This window comes from Rhipicephalus sanguineus, chromosome 1, assembly GCF_013339695.2.
Source record: "Rhipicephalus sanguineus isolate Rsan-2018 chromosome 1, BIME_Rsan_1.4, whole genome shotgun sequence".
In the NCBI taxonomy this organism is placed as follows: domain Eukaryota; kingdom Metazoa; phylum Arthropoda; class Arachnida; order Ixodida; family Ixodidae; genus Rhipicephalus; species Rhipicephalus sanguineus.
Genome location: NC_051176.1, coordinates 66,028,233 through 66,049,020, shown reverse-complemented (window position 1 = coordinate 66,049,020; position 20,788 = coordinate 66,028,233). Strand labels below are relative to the sequence as shown.

General features: G+C 48.3%; 1 protein-coding gene across 1 annotated transcript in view; it reads right to left on the bottom strand.

Annotated features, from left to right (window-relative positions):
* Positions 1–20,788, bottom strand: part of LOC119392453 (organic cation transporter protein) — a 96,821-nt gene that overhangs the window by 50,350 nt on the left and 25,683 nt on the right. The window contains exon 2 of the mRNA XM_037659689.2: positions 473–648. Within this exon, the coding sequence (XP_037515617.1) occupies positions 473–595 (123 nt within the window). The 5' untranslated portion in view covers positions 596–648. The remainder of the gene's footprint in view (positions 1–472; positions 649–20,788) is intronic.

Sequence of the window (20,788 nt, the reverse complement as noted above, 5' to 3'; positions counted from 1 at the left end):
AGGCGTTGAAAATTTGACTACAGGTAACTGCACCCCAGCGGCGATACCGTGGCTCATAATAAGGGGAAAACATTTTATAGTCTGGTGGTCGTATTCAGGGCAGCCTGTTGAATTGCCCTTCGAATTAAACCCCAAAGCCGGAAGTTGACTGTGTGTAGGGGATTTAAAGTCAAATTATGCCGCGGGGGATCTTGAAACATGCACCTGAAATTTGTCAAATGAGTGCTTTTTTGTTTTCCTTTCTTGCATAGCACGCAACTTAATGGGGTCGCTGCATCTGACAACCGTACTCACTATGGCGTGACCATCCGCAAAATGTCACAGCCACAAGAGATGTCACTCACATCGTCGTACATGCTAGATTATATATTTAAACACCCCCTGCAAAGGCACATTGGTTATCTGTGAGGTTGCTAACGTGCCCCATATAGAAATAAACTAGTAAACAAATAAATAAATTCAGCACACCCACCTGACTCTGTGGCGCCATGAATGTGAGGCTCATGACGAACAGCGACGCCGGCATGCCGCGCAGCGTGCCGAACAGCAGCACGGGCACGTGCCACGGCCCCACGGGGTCCAGGATGCTCTCCATGTCAGCGGCGCTCGTTTCTCTTCCTCGTCTGGGCGGCCAGCAGGCAGGCCACTCTGCGTGAACATGCACAATTTGTGCACACTGCACAATGAGTTCTTCCGAACCGCGCGAACGCGGCACACTGCGTCAGCGGTCGCTTTCACCATGCGCGCGTAGCCGGTTGGACGCCGGGAGACAACACGACCCGCGAACGGAAAGTCACCGAGGGTCCCCTCGCGTTCCGCAACTCGTCCTTAGCTATTCTTCGAGGGAAGCATGCCCGAAGCCTCTTAGTCGCTTTTTTATCGCGGCGCGTCTCTTTTACGTTTCCTGAACTCGAAGGCTCACCCTTCGGGAGCTTGGCCCGCGGCTCGCTTGGCGCGTGGCCACATGCTCGGCGCAACGGGCCACCACCACTCGCTTCGTGTTTGGAAGGGTAAACATCCAATGGCTGAGCTCCGAGAGGCATCGCGGAAGGAGATGTTGACGAGGGGAAGGGGAAGCGGTGACGGGGCAATGTTCTCCGCGTGTTTTCTTCCAGCCAACGCGTCTGCTGGCTTCAGAGACTGCGAAGGCCGGTAACGACCGCAGACCCCAAACAATGCCTTTGCGCTGCCACTTTCGCTTGCATACACTCACTGCGCGGGTAATACAGTAACATATATTTATTGCTATGTGTTAATAGATAAACCCCAACAATTATTATTATTATTATTTTCTACCATATTAAATTGCGAAGTGTTTTTATGTACAATTGGTACACGCGTGGCAGCGCCAGCAAACTGCTAGTTTACGATAAAGTAGCTGAACCGTTTCATTTAAAGGGAGACTGAAGACAAACAATGAATCGGTTTAGATCGATAAATTGTGCTCTGAGAACTCTAATGTCGTCAATTTCACCATCATAGATTTATTAATAGAGGAGGAAATTAAGTTCAGTTTGATTTTCAAATTTTGAGCCGAAATCTCCCCGCGTGACGGCACGGATTTCAAAGTATACTTATCGTATTTTGGCTCCATTGGCTCAACAAAATAACCCCAAACTTGGTATGTTAAGTGTATGGCCCCCTCAGAGGACAATATACTTCACCTTTACCGATTAGGAACTACGTAGTGGCGCCGTCAAAACATGTGACGTCACGGAGAATGGTGCGGAAACTTCAAGGTGGCGTCGCCACCCACATTTTGTTTCTTCGCGTTTTCTCTCTTAATAAGCGTCTTCTCGTAGCAAGCGTGGTGTTTTTGGTATTGTGAAAGTGTACTTTACTAATATGAGAAAAACCGTTTTGCTCTTTAGTGTCCCTTTAACCACCCCTAACGCGTGACTGATTTAACAATCTGACATGGCGGGGCCGCAACATATTCTGCTTTCTAATATCTGCGTTCAGTCTAGAAGAAGAACATAGAAAAATAAATACACAAATAAACAGCATGGTTTCACGCGAATATCAAAGCATTGATAGCTATAGCAAAACATCATACAAAAAAACACAAAATGAGGTTTGCAAATTTCGTTGGACAGCAGTACGAAATGAAATAAACAATCGCTTTGTATTTCAATTAACAGGGACTGTGTGAAGCATGCATAGGCAAACATTATCAAACCTCGCTCAGTGACGGCCAGTCTTCGCTGTCACAACGCTGGCGTGATGAGGAGCGTCGGCAGCGGGAAGCGAAAGCTTCGTGCGGCCACTTGCATCACCGTGCCTTCAAATTAATGAAGTAAGCGGCCTCCGACACTAGGCACGTGGTAAGACTGCACGAAGGAAGCCACCATCCTTCTCGGTCTTCCTTACTTAGCCTTTGCCGCAGGTTATCACCTAGGTACGGCGCGTAGCCCGCATATGCACTCAGCCGTGCGGACTGCCATACGTACACCACGGCGAGGAGGATACGGGCACTCTAGCGTGCGCTTAGTCACACAACCTCCATCATTCGGGGAGACGCACTAAGCCAGCATACTTCTCGGCTCACCCTCTAGCGTAACCCTTGTGCAGCATACTGCAAGTGGTGTGCAGAACACCTCGACGACAGCGACCGACGCCGAAAGTTCGCCTCGAATTTCCATATGAATGCTATCGTAGTAATAAATAACACATGCGATACAAAGGAAAGTTCCAATGCGTTAAATTAGGCGGAGAGGATCGCATCGAAAAGAAAAAGCTATATTTTAACGTAGCATTTATGTTCAGCTTTATGCCGAGCAAAAGTTACAAGCTACAAACAATGGCCCATAAAGCGGCGGTTAAAATTACGAGTGACCTGAAAATGACCTGACTATGCTCAAATCACCGGTTTATCTGAGCTACGGAAGATTAATCGTTGCCGCAATTATTACGGAGGTGAAACCCGCAGTTTGAAACATTTTTTTTTATTAAGCCATATGAAGAGGGCAGTAGCAACGTTTCTAGTATTTCAAAGAATAAACTGCGTGTATCATGCCGTGTGATGTTCTTACTTCGAGAAAATCAAGAAAGAAAGCCTACAAAATTTATTGGAATGACGCGTTCCCAGTTCCGTGAATAAGTTTTATGTACTCCTCAAAATCAAAACAGCCCATCCACTAAATAAACGTTAAATGATACGCTGAATGCCAAAATTTGCGGCGCATTTTTATATACATAAGTTGAATGCAACTGCTATGAACGCCTAGTTCTGTGTTTCTTCGTTTCTGAAATGGCAATGCAGAACGAAATGACGCGCCATCACATCATTCGTTCAACATTCCGTATTATACGCTTACGGCATGGTGAACAGGCTTTACAGCGCGGAACTTCTTACACAACGGACAAGGAAACACGACCGGCACAAGCGCTTACTTCCAACTAACGTTTGGTACCAGAGCTCAGAAATATATGCAGTGAAAGAGAAAGAAGGAACAGCTGCACCCAATCACCTGATCATAACAACAACACGGTGAAGTGTGGCTTATGTTACAACTCCTCTGTGACAAGGGTTTGTTGGTTAGCGCTAGTTAGCGCTTTTGTCTGGCTGTTACTTCACCTTCGTCCTCGTGTGTTTGCCGCGCTATGCAGTAGAATCCTATGTGACGTCGTATACAGAGCAGCCTAAAATAAAGCTTTCATATGCCACACGACAGTCTGGCTTGTATCTGATAATGAAGTGATCATGCGTCAAATCGCAAGAGGAGGAAAAGCACGAGTCGGAGTGAAGTCGTGGGAAGAAGGAAGTCTGCTTCATGTTACGGCGCGCTCTTACACCACAGCGGGTTGGACACATGGTGAATCAGGTAAAGGGAACAATCACGGATTTTCACAAACGTCTGGAATTCTCTCGCGCGCGCCCCTTCGAGGGAGGGGCGCCGTTTTGTCGAGAGAAACTTCCCACGGCTGGCTTTGGCAGAACGGCGCCTACGGGACTTTCCCGCATCTGCAGCAGTAGGCGCGTGTTGAGGGAGTGCGCCTGAGGTGGAGGTGCGTAAGCAGGGGAAAAATTTTGGCTGCTTGGCTGTTGACGTTGAACTAGCGAAGGGCACGGTCATCGGAGTCGCGAGTCTCGCGTAGGCGCAGCGAGCGCGGAGTGTCCCGCACAATGAATCGAGTCGGCTGCAACATTGGGCACCCTATTGCTCGGGAGCGCACATCACGCCGTGTCTCTCCTCAATTAACGATGCTTTGAAGAAGTGCCTATCGAGTACCAGTGTTTAATATGTACTTGTTGGTGTCATCTTTGCGCGGGATTCACATTACGCGTTGTTCAGGCATATGTTGACAACTTCAGCTACCACAGCGATTAAATCATGATCACAAACGTTAGTCGTCGCGATGGAGCTGTGCCACTAGGCGTCAACGTGGGTGCGTCCACGTCAAACGGTTCTATAGCTGCCAAACACCAATAGCGCAAAAATGTCTTCATCAATACTTCTTCGCGCCCTCAGGCACCAGAATGCAATATAAAAAGCGAAATCTTATATTTTCAAGATCAACTGAGGTGCGGGAGGAGAAAGAAGAAGAAGCTGACGAGTGCACACATCGACACATCGGCTTCTGTTTTCTTAAATGTTTTCGGCCCGCAAGTCACCTTTAATCCCTGACAGAACTGGTCCATTCGTCGCCTAACATCAAGCGAAATCCATCGACGCCTGATTTTTATGGTGGGTGGCCTTTTTCAGAATTTGAGAGGTCTGACTGCGCCGCCGCGCTGCTAGGCCTAACGCTACACCGGCCTAGCCTCTCGACGGAGGTTTGGCGGTGGTGCCTTCGCGGCATTTCTCAGCTATTAGAAGATGGCTACGGCTATGCAAGTCACTGTTGAAGGGGAGGATATCGGGCCCGCGGAGATCAGCGAAAGTGCGGGATGGATTACAGCATTTTCAAGGAGAAAATCGACATCGTCACGCCAGACATTACAGCCCTGCAATGTTCCACGGGGCGCAAACAAGGGAGCGGCTCCGGCCAGTGTCAGGAAACGACTCACCGCGGCCTCTAGGCTCCCTAGGCTACCGACGGAGCACTTTAGGGTCATCGTTCGTCCACGGGGGGGCCTGGATATCAAGAAGACTGGCCATTTCAAGATCGCACAGGCCCTCATTGCGGCGGCAGGACTAACATCCGGAGAGGTGGAGGAGGATGTCATCTGCCCGAATATGATTCAGAACATCATGGTAGCTAGTACACCTTCTGAGAGGAATGCTAAGGCCTACAACACAGTGGCTTCTTTGATCATTGACAATGTGACTTATGAGGTTAATGCCTACATGGCAGCTCCAAACAACACGAGCAAGGGAGTGATTCGAGATATCGATCCTACCCTCGACCAAGATGAACTCACGAGACTCATCGTCCAACCCAGGAACCCTACTGTCATAGGAGCTAGAAGAATAAAGAGTACAAGCTCTGTGATAGTGCTTTTTGACGGACTTAAGGTGCCGGAATATGTAAAGTGTGGGCCTAGCCTAGTGAAGTGCTCGCTATACCGGAGGCAGACTGACATTTGCTATGCATGCGGCAGATTGGGCCACCGAGCCGATGTTTGCCCATCTCCGGAGGACGGGATATGCCGAGGTTGTGGCACCAGCAACCCGGACGATCAGCACAACTGCTCCCCGAAATGTGCGCTTTGCGGGGGTAATCACCTCACTGCGAGCAGGGATTGCAAGCGAAGATTTCAAGTTCCATACGTCGTACGGCAAAGAAGAAGAGCTCGGCGCTACCAGAAATCCCAAGAAGCCCACGACTCCACTGGAGCAGAACCTCTCCCACCCAAGTCGGCCACCAGCAGGAGGTCCCGAAGTTCGGAGACCAGAGGCAACCGCTACCGGGTGCTGGCGGAAGATAACAGCCCGAGCCCGGGCAGGGCTTCCTCTAAGGACAAGGGGCGATCCGTCTCCCGGGGCCGGAAGGGCTACAAACCAGACTCTCGTTCGAATGGACGATCGCCATCCAGGAGCAGATCCAGGTCCATCGGCCGTTCCAGTTCTCGGTCCCGCAAGCTCAGCGTCAGCATCCAGGAACCGGCAGAGCAAGGCACTGGTCCCACTTGGGCCGATCGAGTCAAGGGACAAACCAAAAAGGTAACGGGGGGCACACCGCCAGAGCATAGCAATACTAGAGTAGCGCAGCTCGAGAAAGAAAATGCACTGCTGAAAAGAGAGATGCAGCAACTCAGAGCCGAGATCGCTGAACTTAGGAACGCGACAAAACATAATCCGGTACAACCTCCCGCGCCCCTTCAGTACGTAGAGGATGAGGCTCCCATGGAAGTCCCAGTTGAAGAAGCATCTAGCGAACGCCCCGCCAAAAAGCGAGCCATTGTAGATTCAGCGTGTAGCAGCTCAGCTATGAAGGCCAAATCGGAAATCAAAGACGCTATTGAGTCACTCAGCATCACGGTTGGAGCAATCAAGGCTACGCTTGATGGCCTCGTGGAAGGTTTCAGTTCTCTGAGTCTCCGACATGACGAGCTTGAGAAGCATGTATTCTCTATGAGTCAAACCCCAGATCCTACTAAAGGAAAAAAGATTAGTTCCGCCTCGGCCGAACAGACAGCGGCTGCATCTCGCGGCATCTTCTACGACCAGCTAGCCTTCAACCATAATCATGGCAGCAAACCACAAGCCGATTAGAATTTGGCAGTGGAACTGTAGGGGATTCCAGCGCAAGAGGAATGTCCTTCAGCAGTTCATCCGCTCGCATCAGGAAAACCGCATGTCATTCTTCTACAAGAAACGCTCACAGACTCGGTCTCACTACCGGGCTACAAGGCGTACACGATTCACGATAAAGAGAAAAGGGGCATCAGCACCCTTGTAACCAATAGAAGCACTTTTATCTCTCACAGCATTAACGATCCCGTAAGGAAAGTAGAGTACTCCCTAACAGAAATTATACCCGGTAATCTAAACAAGGACAGCATTTTCGTACTCAATATATACAGTACGCCTTCGGATCTCAGACAGAGATTCGCAGCGATCATTGCCAGAGCGGCTAGTAAAGCAAGGAATTCCCCTCTAATCATAGCTGGGGACTTCAATGCGCCGCATCGGGCGTGGGGATATCCGCAGAATACCCACAAAGGCATCGACCTATGGCAAAGTGCAGCCAATCATAACCTCACTTTAATCACTGATCCTGCTTTCCCAACTAGAATTGGCAATTCGTGCTCTAGAGACTCTGTGCCGGATCTTACATTTGTCAAAAATGTCGATTCGATGACCTGGTCAAACTTATTGACAGATCTTGGCAGCGATCACCATATCTTAGCCACTAGCATGTTTGTGGAGACGAAAAGACTGAGAAGCTTTACCGTCACAGACTGGGACCTGTTTCGAACACTCCGAGAAAAGCGTGGGCAATCCCAACACTCACCTCCTGATTTGGACCGATGGTCTGAACAATTAAAAGAGGACGTCAAGGCAGCCACGAAGTCAATCCAGACCGACCTCGAAGTCGACAGGATGGACAGCCGGTTGGCGCATCTTCTGGAGGCTAAAAAGTCACTCCTCGACCGATGGAAAGGGCAGAGGCTCAATCGGAAGCTTCGAAAAAAGATTTCAGAACTGAACGGGACCATTGAAGAGCATTGTCAGGTACTAGCTAAGCAGCAATGGGACGAACTCTGTAACTCTGTGGATGGTCAGATGAGAGTCGGAGGAAAATGGAACTTGCTAAAACACCTCCTAGATGACACGAATTCTAAGTCTAATCAGAGGCACGCGATAGAAAAGGTCCTTCATGAAGCGAAGCGGTCGGAACCCATGGGCGTCATTGCGGATAAGTTGGCAAACAGATATCTTCCGGTTGGTAGCGTGCGTCCGACGGACTATCCTACGTACAAGGGCGAGCCGAATCCAACACTTGACGAACCATTCAGCACCAGCGAAGTCAGGGCAGTATTACATAGCCTAAATGGAAGGTCTGCCTCTGGTCCGGACGGAATTTCCAACAGGGCTCTCAGGAACCTGGATGACGACTCCATCGAGTATCTCACTGAAGAGATAAATCGGGTCTGGAAGCAGGGCTTGGTTCCAGAGACCTGGAAGTCCGCATCGGTGATACTCATTCCGAAGCCGGGAAAACCCCCAGGCCTCGCAAACCTTCGACCCATCTCCCTCACGTCATGCGTGGGGAAGGTTGCAGAGCACGTCATTCACAAACGCATTTCGGACCATGTCGAGAAGAGCAATTTATTTCCATACAACATGGTTGGCTTCCGTCCGGCTCTGTCGACGCAGGATGCGATGAAGCTCATCAAGTGTCAAATAATCGACAATCCAACCAGAGACGTCCGGGCTATTCTGGGTTTAGATTTGGAAAAAGCTTTTGACAACGTGTCTCACGCACACATTCTGAATGCCATATCGGATCTCAATTTGGGCGCATCCTTTCACGGTTACATCAGCTCCTTTCTCAAGGGGCGGAAAGCGACACTTAAAATTGGAGACCTAACAACAGAGGCTTTCGAGCTTGGCCCTAGAGGAACACCGCAGGGAGCGGTCGTTTCACCGCTATTGTTTAACATAGCAATGAGAGGTCTCTCGGAAAAGCTCTCTGCTATAGACGGTGTTAGTCACACAATCTATGCAGATGACATAACTATATGGTGCACCAAGGGATGTGAAGGAGATGTTGAGGCGAGTCTCCAATCGGCAGTCAATGAGGTTGAATCATACCTGGAAAACACGGGACTAAAATGTTCCCCCAGTAAGTCCGAGTTACTCCTTTATAGACCAATCAGACGAGGTCCCAAGCCCAGGGGATGGAAGCCACTCGCAGATGTCGATATCAGGCTAACCACACGTGATGGAAACCTCATTCCTAGAGTCGAGTCCATACGCATGTTGGGCATGGTTATCGAATCCAATGGATCCAATAGGCTTACGTTAGATAGGATTACAAAGAAAACGGAAATGGTCATCAGACTCATTACTAGAGTGTCTAATAGAAGAGGAGGCCTGAAAGAAGACAATTTACTCCGGATTTTCCATGCCTTTCTCATGAGCCACATCATCTACGTAGCGGCCATGCACACCTGGCACAACTTCAAGAAAAAGAAGCTTAACACCCTCATTCGGAAAAGCATCAAAAGGGTGCTAGGCATTCCGATGACGGCTAGCACAGAACGCCTTTCTCAATTAGGTGTGCACAATACGCTGGATGAAATCATCGAAGCACAAGAATCAGCCCAGCTTGCTCGACTATCCTGCTCTTTGGCAGGGAGAAGAATCTTAGCCATTCTGGGCCTCAATCCAGTGCTGGCAGAGGAGAGAAGCCATCCAATCATCGAGGAGCAAAGAGAAAATATTCTTGTCGCACCGATCCCTCGCAATATGCATCCGCAGCACAATGAGGGAAGGCGTAGAGCAAGAGCGATTGCGATCCTGAAGAAGATCAAGGATGATCCTCAATCGGTCTGCTTCGTAGATGCGGCACAATATGGTCGCTCATCTCACTATGCCGTGGTCGCAATAGATAACAGAGGTGAAATAATCTCGTCGGCCTCCCTGACTGGGACCACTTCTTCTAAGGCGGAGCAGGTTGCTATTGCTTTGGCACTCTTGGATGATAACAGGACGCAAATCTACTCGGATTCTAGATCGGCAGTCAGGGCGTTTGCCTCGGGCTCCATAGCGAAAGAGGCACATGACGTTCTTAAGAACCGGACCATAACTATGCACACAATCATTTGGTTCCCGGCACACCTAGGTCACACTTTGGACTCCCTCACCAACCTCAACGACATCGCCCACTCCCAAGCGCGCGTACTAACTCTCCGCGTGGGAGGAGAAGCCTTGTCACAGAGCAGGGTTCAAGAGTTCCGAGACACTTTATTCACATTTAATGAATTCACGAAGCATTTTTATCTGGAAAGAAGAGTATTTCCTCCACCACACAAAAAGCTCACGAGACCACAGGCGATGACCTTTAGGATGCTTCAAACTAATTCTTATCCGAATCTGGCTTTCATGCACTGTCTATTCCCAAGTGACTTCAGCTCACAATGCCCTGGCTGCGGGGGAACGTGCGATTTAGAGCACATGCTTTGGCGGTGCCCCTCGTTACGTGGGGATAAGGACCTCACAGAGCAGAAATGGAGCTCGGCCCTCAAGAGCTCGGAATATCAGCAACAACTTTGGGCTGTCCAGAGAGCCTGCGATGCGGCGGTTAGGCTAGGTCTAACTGTCCCCACGTGGGAGCGGCCCGCGGTGTCACCCTAAGGGGTGGCACTTCTCCGGATCTTTAAATAAAGTTCTTCGTACCGTACTGAGGTGCGCTAATACGTCCATATTCTTCGTGAAAACAAGCATGCCTAAATATATTGAACAAAAAAGGCAAACGATAAAAACTTCAGTGAGCTCCTATGTAGCTGTGGGCGCCTGTCAACACCTCGATGATGCTCATGGCTTTAGACAATTATCAGTGAAAGGCGCTCATAATAAATGAAAAAAAAAACAGCGGGTGTGCTATTCTGGACACTGTCAAATTCCGCCATCTTGTCAAATTTCGTAAAGGCCGCATTTTAAGCTAATCGGAGAGGCCGTAGCAGCTCTCCGGGCCAATCAGAGTTGAACATTGGCGGGATTTGACAATATGGCGGAACTGGACAATGTCTATAATAGCACCCCGGATAACGCTGCCGAAAGTGAATCCGCCTAGCAAAGCCGAATACACTTGCACTTGGCTGCGCATAGCGCGCTATGCGCGCCGACGTGCCCCGTTGTACGGCGCTGTTTACTTAAAGATATGTTGAAGTGAACAGCGCAGCAGACGGTGCTCGCAGTTCAGCGTGCTTTGTGCGCTTGCGCATCGTCAGGAGATCTCGTTACCTTTCGAGAATATTAGACGCTACCATATCCCGCGCTCAGCGCTCGCGCGATACTGTTAAAAAATTGCAAGGAGGGAAGGAAGGAAGGAACACAAAAGGGAGAAGGCAGGGAGGTTAACCGGACAGCAGCCCGGTTGGCTACCCTACGCCGGGGGAAAGGGAAGGGGGTGGAAAGATGGGAGAGACAGAGAGAGAGAGGGGGGGAGCGAGAAAAAAAGGAAATGATCAATAATTGAGCTGACACGTATACATGTGGCGGTGGCACTGTACAACAGTCATAGGCGTTCACAAAAGCCCGTAGTCCTTAAGAAGCACAAAAGTGCTTTAACTGCCCTGTCGGCCGCCGAGCGATGGGGACGGCGCTCCAGCAGCATCTGCACGGAGAGCGGCCGATCGTCCAATCGTCGCATCGCATCAGGAAGAGTGCGTCTTTCAGAGGCAAATCGAGGGCAGCGGCAGAGCCGATGATCGATGCCTTCCTCAGTGGTGTACGTACACAACGCTCGTCCTGTCTACGTGTTCCTTATACTTGTGTGGGTGTTGCTTTAGCGCTTGTGAAAATGTCTAAGTTCAGGTATCACCAGCTAGCCCCAATTATGGCGCAAAATTACATCTGCCGCTTGTATTACATGGGCTTAGTGCACACTAAGCCGCCATAATAACTCTTGCGTCAAAGATAAGCGTACCTGGTCCTATATAAAGCCTAATGATAGAAGGGGCTGATAAGCGCGCGCAGCTTTACGCGGATCAACTGAGGCTATCATGTGTTCCCACCGAACAAAGGACGGATTACGGTTTGTGTCCTGCTTCTTCTTTTATTTGTACCGTACAAAAATAAGAGTTCACGAAGGTTGGACGTGTCATGGAGGTAAATTATTCGCCGCGAGATCGGGCTATAGGTGGCAGCACCGTCGCCGCGTTTGTGTGGATAGGCGGTCGGTGGCGCGTATACAAACGTACGCAGCGGCGCTTCACCGTATGCGGTTTGAGTCGATTGTCGACAAATAAATCGCGTTGACTGCAGCCTAATGGTGATGTATGTGCCCTCCATTGCCACATCAACGCACGCAACCGTCCTAACGTACCTATTAATTGTGAGAAAAGTGCAATCTGCCAATTAATGGGGTACTGGCCTTCAGTCACATTCGTGTTTTGCCCTGTGCTCGATGTTTTTTCTTGCTTTATTTGCACGTGTTTAACATTTGTTTTGCCTATACCACAATATGAACTGTCTTGCCTGACTGATCCATTCAAGAATTTACTTCTTGCTGTAGCGGCTACAAAGAAAGCAAACCTGTATTTCTACGTAATAGATGAAGTGGAACTTTGTGCACTCTGCTTTTCTGTTTGCATGAATACGCGTATTGCTGTAGAAATGCGTGGCTTCAGATCTTTTTTACCGCTAACCATCCTCTGCAGACGTAGTTCATACTTTGCGGTATCACACGGATTTCCAAATGGCCAACACATCACGAGATGGTGTCACTAAAATTCTGCATTCACACCTCGACATTTAGTACTTTTTTTTTCGTTTAGGACGACGCCGAATGAACTATGTGACATGCTTGAACGAGAAAGCGGTGCCCACATTGAAATGATTTTGGCGAATGGACGGTACGATGGTTAGACCTAGCGCCATACCGACACGGGCGTGCACTCACTTATTAGAGTGCATACAAGTCTCGTAAGGCGAAATGCTCATGTATATCGTGTGGGCATACGTACAAGCATTTGATACTGTGCTAGCACAACGGAATAAGCTGTAATCTGAGGATGCGCATGACGTACGCCCATATGCGAACACGGTGTGGCTAGCAGACGACGCAAGGAGCCATCCACACCGCGGGGCTTCGCCCGCTCGCAGCTAGGTGCCGACTCGCCTCGATCTCGCCGCCAATATAAACTATATTCTTAAGAATATAGTTTATATTCTTACATATCCGCTGCCTCCACATCTTCTAGGACGTATCTTCGTGTCTTCGAACTCTTCTTCATAATTCCGCCTCTTTCCCTCAACGAATGCTAAACCGTGTTAATCACACAACGTCAGAAGTACACTTTTTACTTGACACTTTCATTTTGCTTTACTTTTGGCATTTCTTACATTTATACTGCGACAATGCAGAGACAGACTCACCGAAACTTCGAATAGGCTGCAACATCAGCGGTTAGAAGGAAAACAAAGTGCGAACAAAAAGCAAGATTTTTGTCATAAGTAGCTTATGGGACTTCATCGTGTCAGAATTTATCGAAATTTATCTTACTTGGAATTTATCTGGTTGCTAGCAAATTGTTTCCGGGCAAGCGTTCCGTGCGCCCATCGAGATAGGCTTGCAGAGCGCAGCGAAGCTTGGCCGCTGGTAGGCCAAGGCTTCGTTCTTTCACAACTAACCTTGGCCCATTGCCGAAGTCTCAGGAAGAAGCACGCTGTTCAAACTGAGACTAACCTTTTGAATGATAGCGCGTCATTTGAGCTCACCATTCCTGAGGGCCACTCTAACTGGGTCAAATAAGTATAGTGGGAAGGACGGTAAATGCTTCAAGGGACTGTGGAAGCCGCGGCGAGGGGGGTGGGTGTTGGGGTGAAGGGGAGGGTGTAAAGCGAAAGTGTACAGGAGTGGCAAACTTTATGCTCATAAGCAATAGGTATATGCGAAAAATTCGAAAAAAACAATGCCCACCGCAGAACCGCGAGCTGACCCTTGTTTCATTACGTTCAGTGCTGGGAAGTATCGAAGATGCCTGTATTTTAAATACCATCTTAGACACTCTTTGGTTATCTTGTATCCGTATCGCGATACATCTCGCAAGACGAGTATCTGTATCTGTGTTTCCGGCACATGAAATAATGAACTGTGTATCTTAAGATACATGATAACTCTTATGGCAACACGACCATGCGAGACAATAAACGCTGGCTAAACTTCGCTTCTCTGCCTGATATTGCTGCCACTAAGCCACCTGAACAAAACTAAAGGCAGTGACATTCTTTTAGCTTCCCTCCAGTGTTATCCAATGAGGGCAGGCGATGAGGTCTGCGTGTCCCTATTGGTTACGTGTGGGCGCTCGCGCAATCTCGACAAAAACAAGCGCGCGACCGTCTACGTGCAACCGACCTTTGTTTTGACCTTTTGATCTTTTCTTTTTAACTGTGTCGGTGCCATGACACTAGCTCGTAGCCACTGTACTGTGCTGCCCACTGCGATGCCTGCGGCGTCTTTCACGCAAATTCTGGTGCCACTATAGTGTCGTTATCGAAGTTTCTCTTGCGTTGTGATTCGTTATGAAGTCTGAAAAATACAAGAATGGGGTTGCTTTGCGCCTCGTGCCTTCCACACGTCAGCGATTTGAATGCTCTCGTGGATGCGTGTTTGACTTACGTGCCATGAGAATGTCCATAGGCGTGCGCAGGGTTCCCCATTAGGGAAGGTGGGTGGGGGAAGTCTCAATTCAGAACCCCCCCCCCCCCCCCACCACCTCCCAGTTGGTCGATCTCGAAAAAAAAAGCAAGCTTCGCAGTGGGTGCAAAAGATGAAAATGAAGCGTGCTTCCCACAACGGCCTGCCTTTGGTCCCTAACTTTCAGGGGGTAAAAATGGGTAGTAAAGAGCTCTTGGAATGAAACATAAGTGGGCCCCGCCCGCCATTATTGTCAAAAACCTGCATGGTCATAACCTTGCACTTTGAAGAATGACGCTACAGGTAGGACTGAGTAAACGTATAGAGCAGACTTCGCGCCCACCTTCAGTTGATTAGGGGTGGCGACCGCACCCTCTACCCCCTAGTGCGCACGCCTATGAGAATGACTTATATGCAAATAAGATTCTAACAACTATCGCACCAGCGTTACCGGTGCGTGATGGAATAGAACAAGCATTTAAGTAACAAAAGACATCTTGGCGTACTGTATCTTTGTTCTTCCTGCTAAATTATGCCTGGAGTTTTCTTAATCGTAATTTGAATGTATCTGCCGGCAACCAAAATAAGGGTTATTTCTCGCAAGGACGTGTGTACTTCGTCCACTTTGTCTTTGCGCAGTTCGCATGTGTTAAAAAATAAATAGGAGCACTTGAGTGCGCGAGCTTCGCGTCCACTTCTCCTTTGCGGTGTTCGCGTGAGCAGTAGAGCAGTAGGGCAATACTGGCGATGGCACTGCCGGTAATGCATGGTGTAGCCGGGGGGGGGGGGGGGGGGGGAGACGCGCGAGTCGCGCTCGTTTCTAGTCGGGGCCAGGCCCAATTTCGCTACTTCTGCTCGCTAGACCCTTGATTCTTGCGCTGCTGTCGCATTGCGAAAACTCCATTGCACGGTGCCTTACATCTCTGCGCGGGATCAAAGCTTCATTTCGATCTCTACAGATACATTCTGGTATATCCTACGATAACCATAGGACCATGTATGGCATTACGGTGACCTATTTTCATTTATGCCATGACCTACTTGACTTGCATATCATGCTATCTTTGTCATGACCTCTCACACGTTCGTCATACAACCATGTCATGTCATGAAGTTGTGATGTATATGAAGGTAGCGAAACGACCACGAGAGCCCAAAGACGTAGGAGGTTAGATAGATAGATAGATAGATAGATAGATAGATAGATAGATAGATAGATAGATAGATAGATAGATAGATAGATAGATAGATAGATAGATAGATAGATAGATAGATAGATAGATAGATATGGTTAAAGTGGGTTTTCTTTCGTGAAGAAACATTAAAAATGTAAATTATGCGCGAACTTCAGACATGCTTTCCGAAAGCAAAAGTTAGGTCGTTTTTTTATTACTCCGATCTTGCTCTAATCCTATCAGTGGTAATGTCAACTATATGGCTGGCGTATCTTGTAAGCGATGTCATGTCTTGGAGTCACGTTACGCCACGCTCTCCAAGTGGGCGCGCGTGTCTCGCGTCATCTGTTCCGGAACACGCCGGCGGATATCGCTTATCTCTGGTCATACGAGCATGCACACAGCACGTGCCAATTCTGACTTTTCCTGGAGGCCCGCTGCGGCAAACTGCTCCTCCTCGCCTCTGACAAATTAAGGCGCAGAAAAGATACAGAGGATACACGCTATCAAAGGTGAATTTAGCTCTGCATCCCATTACTTTTTGGGATTAAAAAAATTGGCAACTTTACACGCATAGTTGTGCTTGGAAATATGCATTTTTCGTCGTCTTGCACCACCAGCAGATTCATCAATAGTCAAGTAGTAATTGAGTAGAACGTCATGATTCATGAGCGCATTTTTTTCATTACTCGTGGGTAACGCTTCTCGAAAGATTTTTATAGCGACGATTTGATGAAACATTTTTAATATTGAGAAGTCGGTCATAGCTAAGCGGCTTAGCTACTGGACGCAATGCTAAATATGAGTAGTAATAATGAATTTTTTAACGAGGCTTTGCCTTTTAAAAGACGAATTGATAGGCTGTTGACACGAAATTATGCCCAGACAGCGCTAACTAACAAGTGACTGCTTTATTGCACGGGAACAGGAATAGATACTTTCATGGCATCCGTGAAAGGCGTTTTCCATTGCCTCTCACGACACGCCGATATATATATATATATATATATATATATCTATATATATATATATATATATATATATATATATATATATATATATATATATATATATATATATATGGTGATGACGTCATAGTTCCACCAAGGAAAGGCATTCATTTCTCTCAAATTTTCATAAAGATCTTATGTTCAGGGTTCGCTCAAATAGAAGCCCAACAACTTGCGTCATTACTTTTGTAAAGAGTCACATTTATATAGTGACAACCAAATGATCCCAACTGACAATTAAGCAAAGAACACATGAGGACATTATTGTTTTTAACTATAGTGTTGTATTTATGACAAATATAAACTAATTAATTAACCTGAAATAAAAACACCCTTTCCGTCGGTGGGGCCCGCACTTACAGCCTTCGAATTCATATAGTGAGACACAAATAATGTTAGTAGCTTTTAAAATAATACTGCATTTAGCGTAGAGCTCGAATGTCTATAGCAAGCTGTTCACGTGGCGCGAAAATTTGACACAGGACAAGAGAAGGGACGAAGACGAGCGCTACAACCTGCTTGGCGTACCAGCCAAGGAGAGCTACACACCTCTGCTTCCGTGCCGTTCCACTCATACAAAGGTCGTAAAGACAGGCATTGTTAATCTATCCTTCCGCAATGCATTACAAAAGTCGTGCCCACTGATGTAATCGGGGGTCTGCCCAGAGGACCGGAGCCAGCCAGAGTACCGGGGAGATGTCGAGGAGAGGAGTCCGGAGCTGTTAACAGTAACGTTTATTTACAGGTAGCGTGTTGCTACATGATGGGGTTAGCATCATGGAAGCTCTCGGAGCTCGTGAGAGCTTGAGAGAACTTGTGAGAGCTCGTCGGGAGCGCATCGGCGCTCGCATTTTATGTCCTGGCCTTCCCAGGGTTCCCTGTAGGAAAAAAACAATGGAGGCCAGGATAGTCCAATGAAAATTTCCATCTTCACCTCCGCCCCCAAAAGGGGAAGGTGAAACGCCGCCTCCTTCCCAACCCACGAAAGGAGAAAGAGGCACGTCCAGTTCGTCCCATGGCGAGGGAAAAACACTGCCCACCGCGCACACACGGCACAGCACGAAGACGTTGAGTCTTACGTGGAAGTCAATTTCGTAGTCTGTTGCAATGATGGGTATGCGCGAGGCAGACCACGAATTCTGGAAACAGCGGCAACAAGGCGCCACGGAGAACGTGGGAAATGCATCCGCAGACGGTTCCCAGACGCTGGGTCCTTTGTCCGGGGCACCTTGACGACAAAGCAAGCCGCCTCGACGGCCAACAACTCTTCCCAATCCGTCAGTCGGTCAGGCGTGCCCAAAGGGTTTTACGAGGGGCGCAGACAACCTGAGAATAATAGACGAACGACCTTCGTGTTGTCGCCGCTCTTGGGGCATCTCTGGAACAGCTGACCCGGAAGAAATCAGGGTAGTCTTAGCCGCAACGTCTCATGCGTCAAAGCGGCGCCAAGCCAGGCAGGCCGATCATAACAGCCCGTCCACCGTCACAGGAGGTCTCGAAGGGGTTGCAGCACCAAGCACTCCGCAGAGACCGTAGATCTGCTCCCTTGTAGACGTTGACGCAGGCTGCACCAATCTCTGGACCTGAGCCATGGCCAGCAAACGCCAGAAACGAACCACGCAAGACCCGAGGCACAACAAACATAGAGCACTCAACTGACCTCGAGAAATGCCAGGTTACAATTTTGGTAAAACTCCCTAGAAATTTAAAATTGGTGCGCTCACTCGTGAAAATCAAGAATCAGATAACGAAGCCATAACAAACTCAGACCTACTACGTGCGAAGCAAATCAACAGCCTAACGTTTTGTATCACTTCCCAGAGAGATTCACAGCGTTCAAGGCACGCAGGTGCTACGGGCGAAACAAAACGAAAGGAGGTAGTTAATGAATTACGCCTCTCCATTATAAGTAAAACTCAAAAGCAAACTTGCGCGTATGAAAATAAAACAAACAGAGAAACAAAAAAACTACACTACACTGATGCGCATACTAACAAGCGTGCTGCAATTTACACAAGGTTTATACAGAGGCTTTTACCCTCAGCCTACTTCTCTGTTAAAAATCAACTTGCGCAAAACCCTCTACTCGGGTGTTAGGTTTCGCTAAATGTAAGCAAACACTCAGTTCACCAAGTATCTTAATGTCTGCAGTTATCATGAGGAAGAAAATAAAAGTTACAAAAATCGACATATTCCTTGCTCATCTGCAGACACGCGAACATTAAAAGCAAAACAATTCAAAACTGGATACAAGAGAAATTCTTGGTAGCCTTACACTGTCCGAACATTATGCGGATAAAATAAGATCAACAAAAGCAAAAACCTACACTACACTGCAAAAACATAAGGTTTAAACAGAGGCTTTTTACCTTCAGCCTACTTCTCTGTTAAGATAAACTTGCGCGTAAAACATAAAACAAACAGAGAAACAAAACCTACACTTCACTGCAAGAACAGAAGGTTTAAACAGAGGCTTTTACCTTCAGCCTACTTCTCTGTTAAAATCAGCGCAAAACCCTCTACTCGGGTGCTAGCTTTTGCAAAATGTAAGCAAACAAGCAGTTTAGCAAATATCTCAATGTCTGCAGTTAAGATGAGGAGGAAAATAAAACTTTCAAAAATCGACACAGTCCTTGCTCATCGGCAGACATGCAAACGTTAGACAGCTAAACAAAACAATAATAAAACTGGATACAAGACAAATTCTTAGTATCCTTCGTGACACTGCGTAATTTAATGCGGCACCCTTTCAGACGTGCTCTGGGGGGACGCGCATACCACAGTTGTCGATGGGCCAGATCGCGACGGAGGGACAAAAAGCCAACCTGTCCGAAGCACACAGTGGCGGTGACCTTTGTTCCGCGGGCCCCGAACTCGGACAAAGACGCACCCGGACGCCTAAGCTTCCTCATTGTGGGCCGCCCAGAGCCGCGGTCACTCTCTCGCAAACTTGGGGGAGGACCTTTGTCGTTACAGTCGCGTACGCACCACCTCGCTTTGCTCCACCGTTTAGCCTTCCAAAAAGATGATGAAACCAGGCGACCACTTCGGCGTCTCTTTTTCTTGGCCCTCGCGACACGCTTCATGCCTAATCTCGATTTGTGCGAGACCCGCAACTTTTGGCTTTTAGAGAACTTGTTGGGGTTTTCCAGCCTCCGCTCGAGGCAACTTGGACCTTTCCCCTTTCTTCGAAGTTTTCGCTGGCGCCTTTTTCTTTCGGGGCGGCACGGAACGCTCCCCGACTCGGCAATAATACTCGGAAGTACATTGCTCCAAACTCCAGGCGGCTCAACTGGCTTATCCTCGGCGTTATTTCTAGCTGTCTGCTCTTCAGAAACAACGCTACAATCGACACTTGCTAAACCAGCCGGCTCGCCATCAGATGTCTCTCCTTGATGAGAGTCATCACCTCGCGCTAATCTAAGCGCTTCATCACCTCGCGCTATGTTGAGCGCCTCTTCCTCTCGTGGTAAGCTAAGCGCCTCATCATCTGAACTTTTACAGCCTGCTTCGTTAGCGCTTTCTGCTTCCGGAAACTCATGAGCAGACTCACAGGCCATCGGATCCGTCATAGCTGCCGCCGATTCGTCACCAAAACAAAGGCCTTTCGAAAGCATATCCACGTCATTCTGAGAGGGATAATGCTCGGGCAGGTTTTGGGACATCAAAGTTTCCGTGGCGAGCAGTCTGAACGGTCCCTCACTCTCAACGCGGGCTAATGGCAAACACACACTTTTATTTTCAACTACTTGCCATGCACACGGGCGTTCCCCTGTGGTCACCTCATTTGTCAAAGGGTACGGATGTACACTATCAAACGTTGCGGCAGAGTCCCGCGGTACGTTTTCCTTAACTAATTCCTGAATGGGGGGTTTCAATTGTTCCAGATCATTGTCGCTGCTGTCCCGAAAACAGAGAACATTCCTAGGCTTGCGGCAGCCGATTGCGATGTGACCTAGCTCTTTGCAACGGTGGCATACAACCGGCTTCCTAGCCTTAAACGCCTTTTCTTTCTTTCGATCTTCTGAGTGGCTCACTGTAGACGTGGACTTAGCAGGACTGCCTTTCTTTTTCTTCTCTGAGGGTGCTATCTCGTTATTCGGGTTACTTGATGCCTGATAAAGTGCTAAAGCCAATCGCCTTTTCTCATTTATCCTGTCTTCTTCAGCCCATCTTTTGTTCTTCTCAACTTCCTCCCAGCACTCCTCAATTTCATCATCCTCCGCCCCGCATTCCTGAATAGCCTTAATCAGCTGTGACTCTCTCTCTTCTCTCCCAACCTTAATTCCCAGCTCTTCACACAGTAGTAAGAGGTCTGGTCTCTCTAGCTTCTTTACCAACTCCATG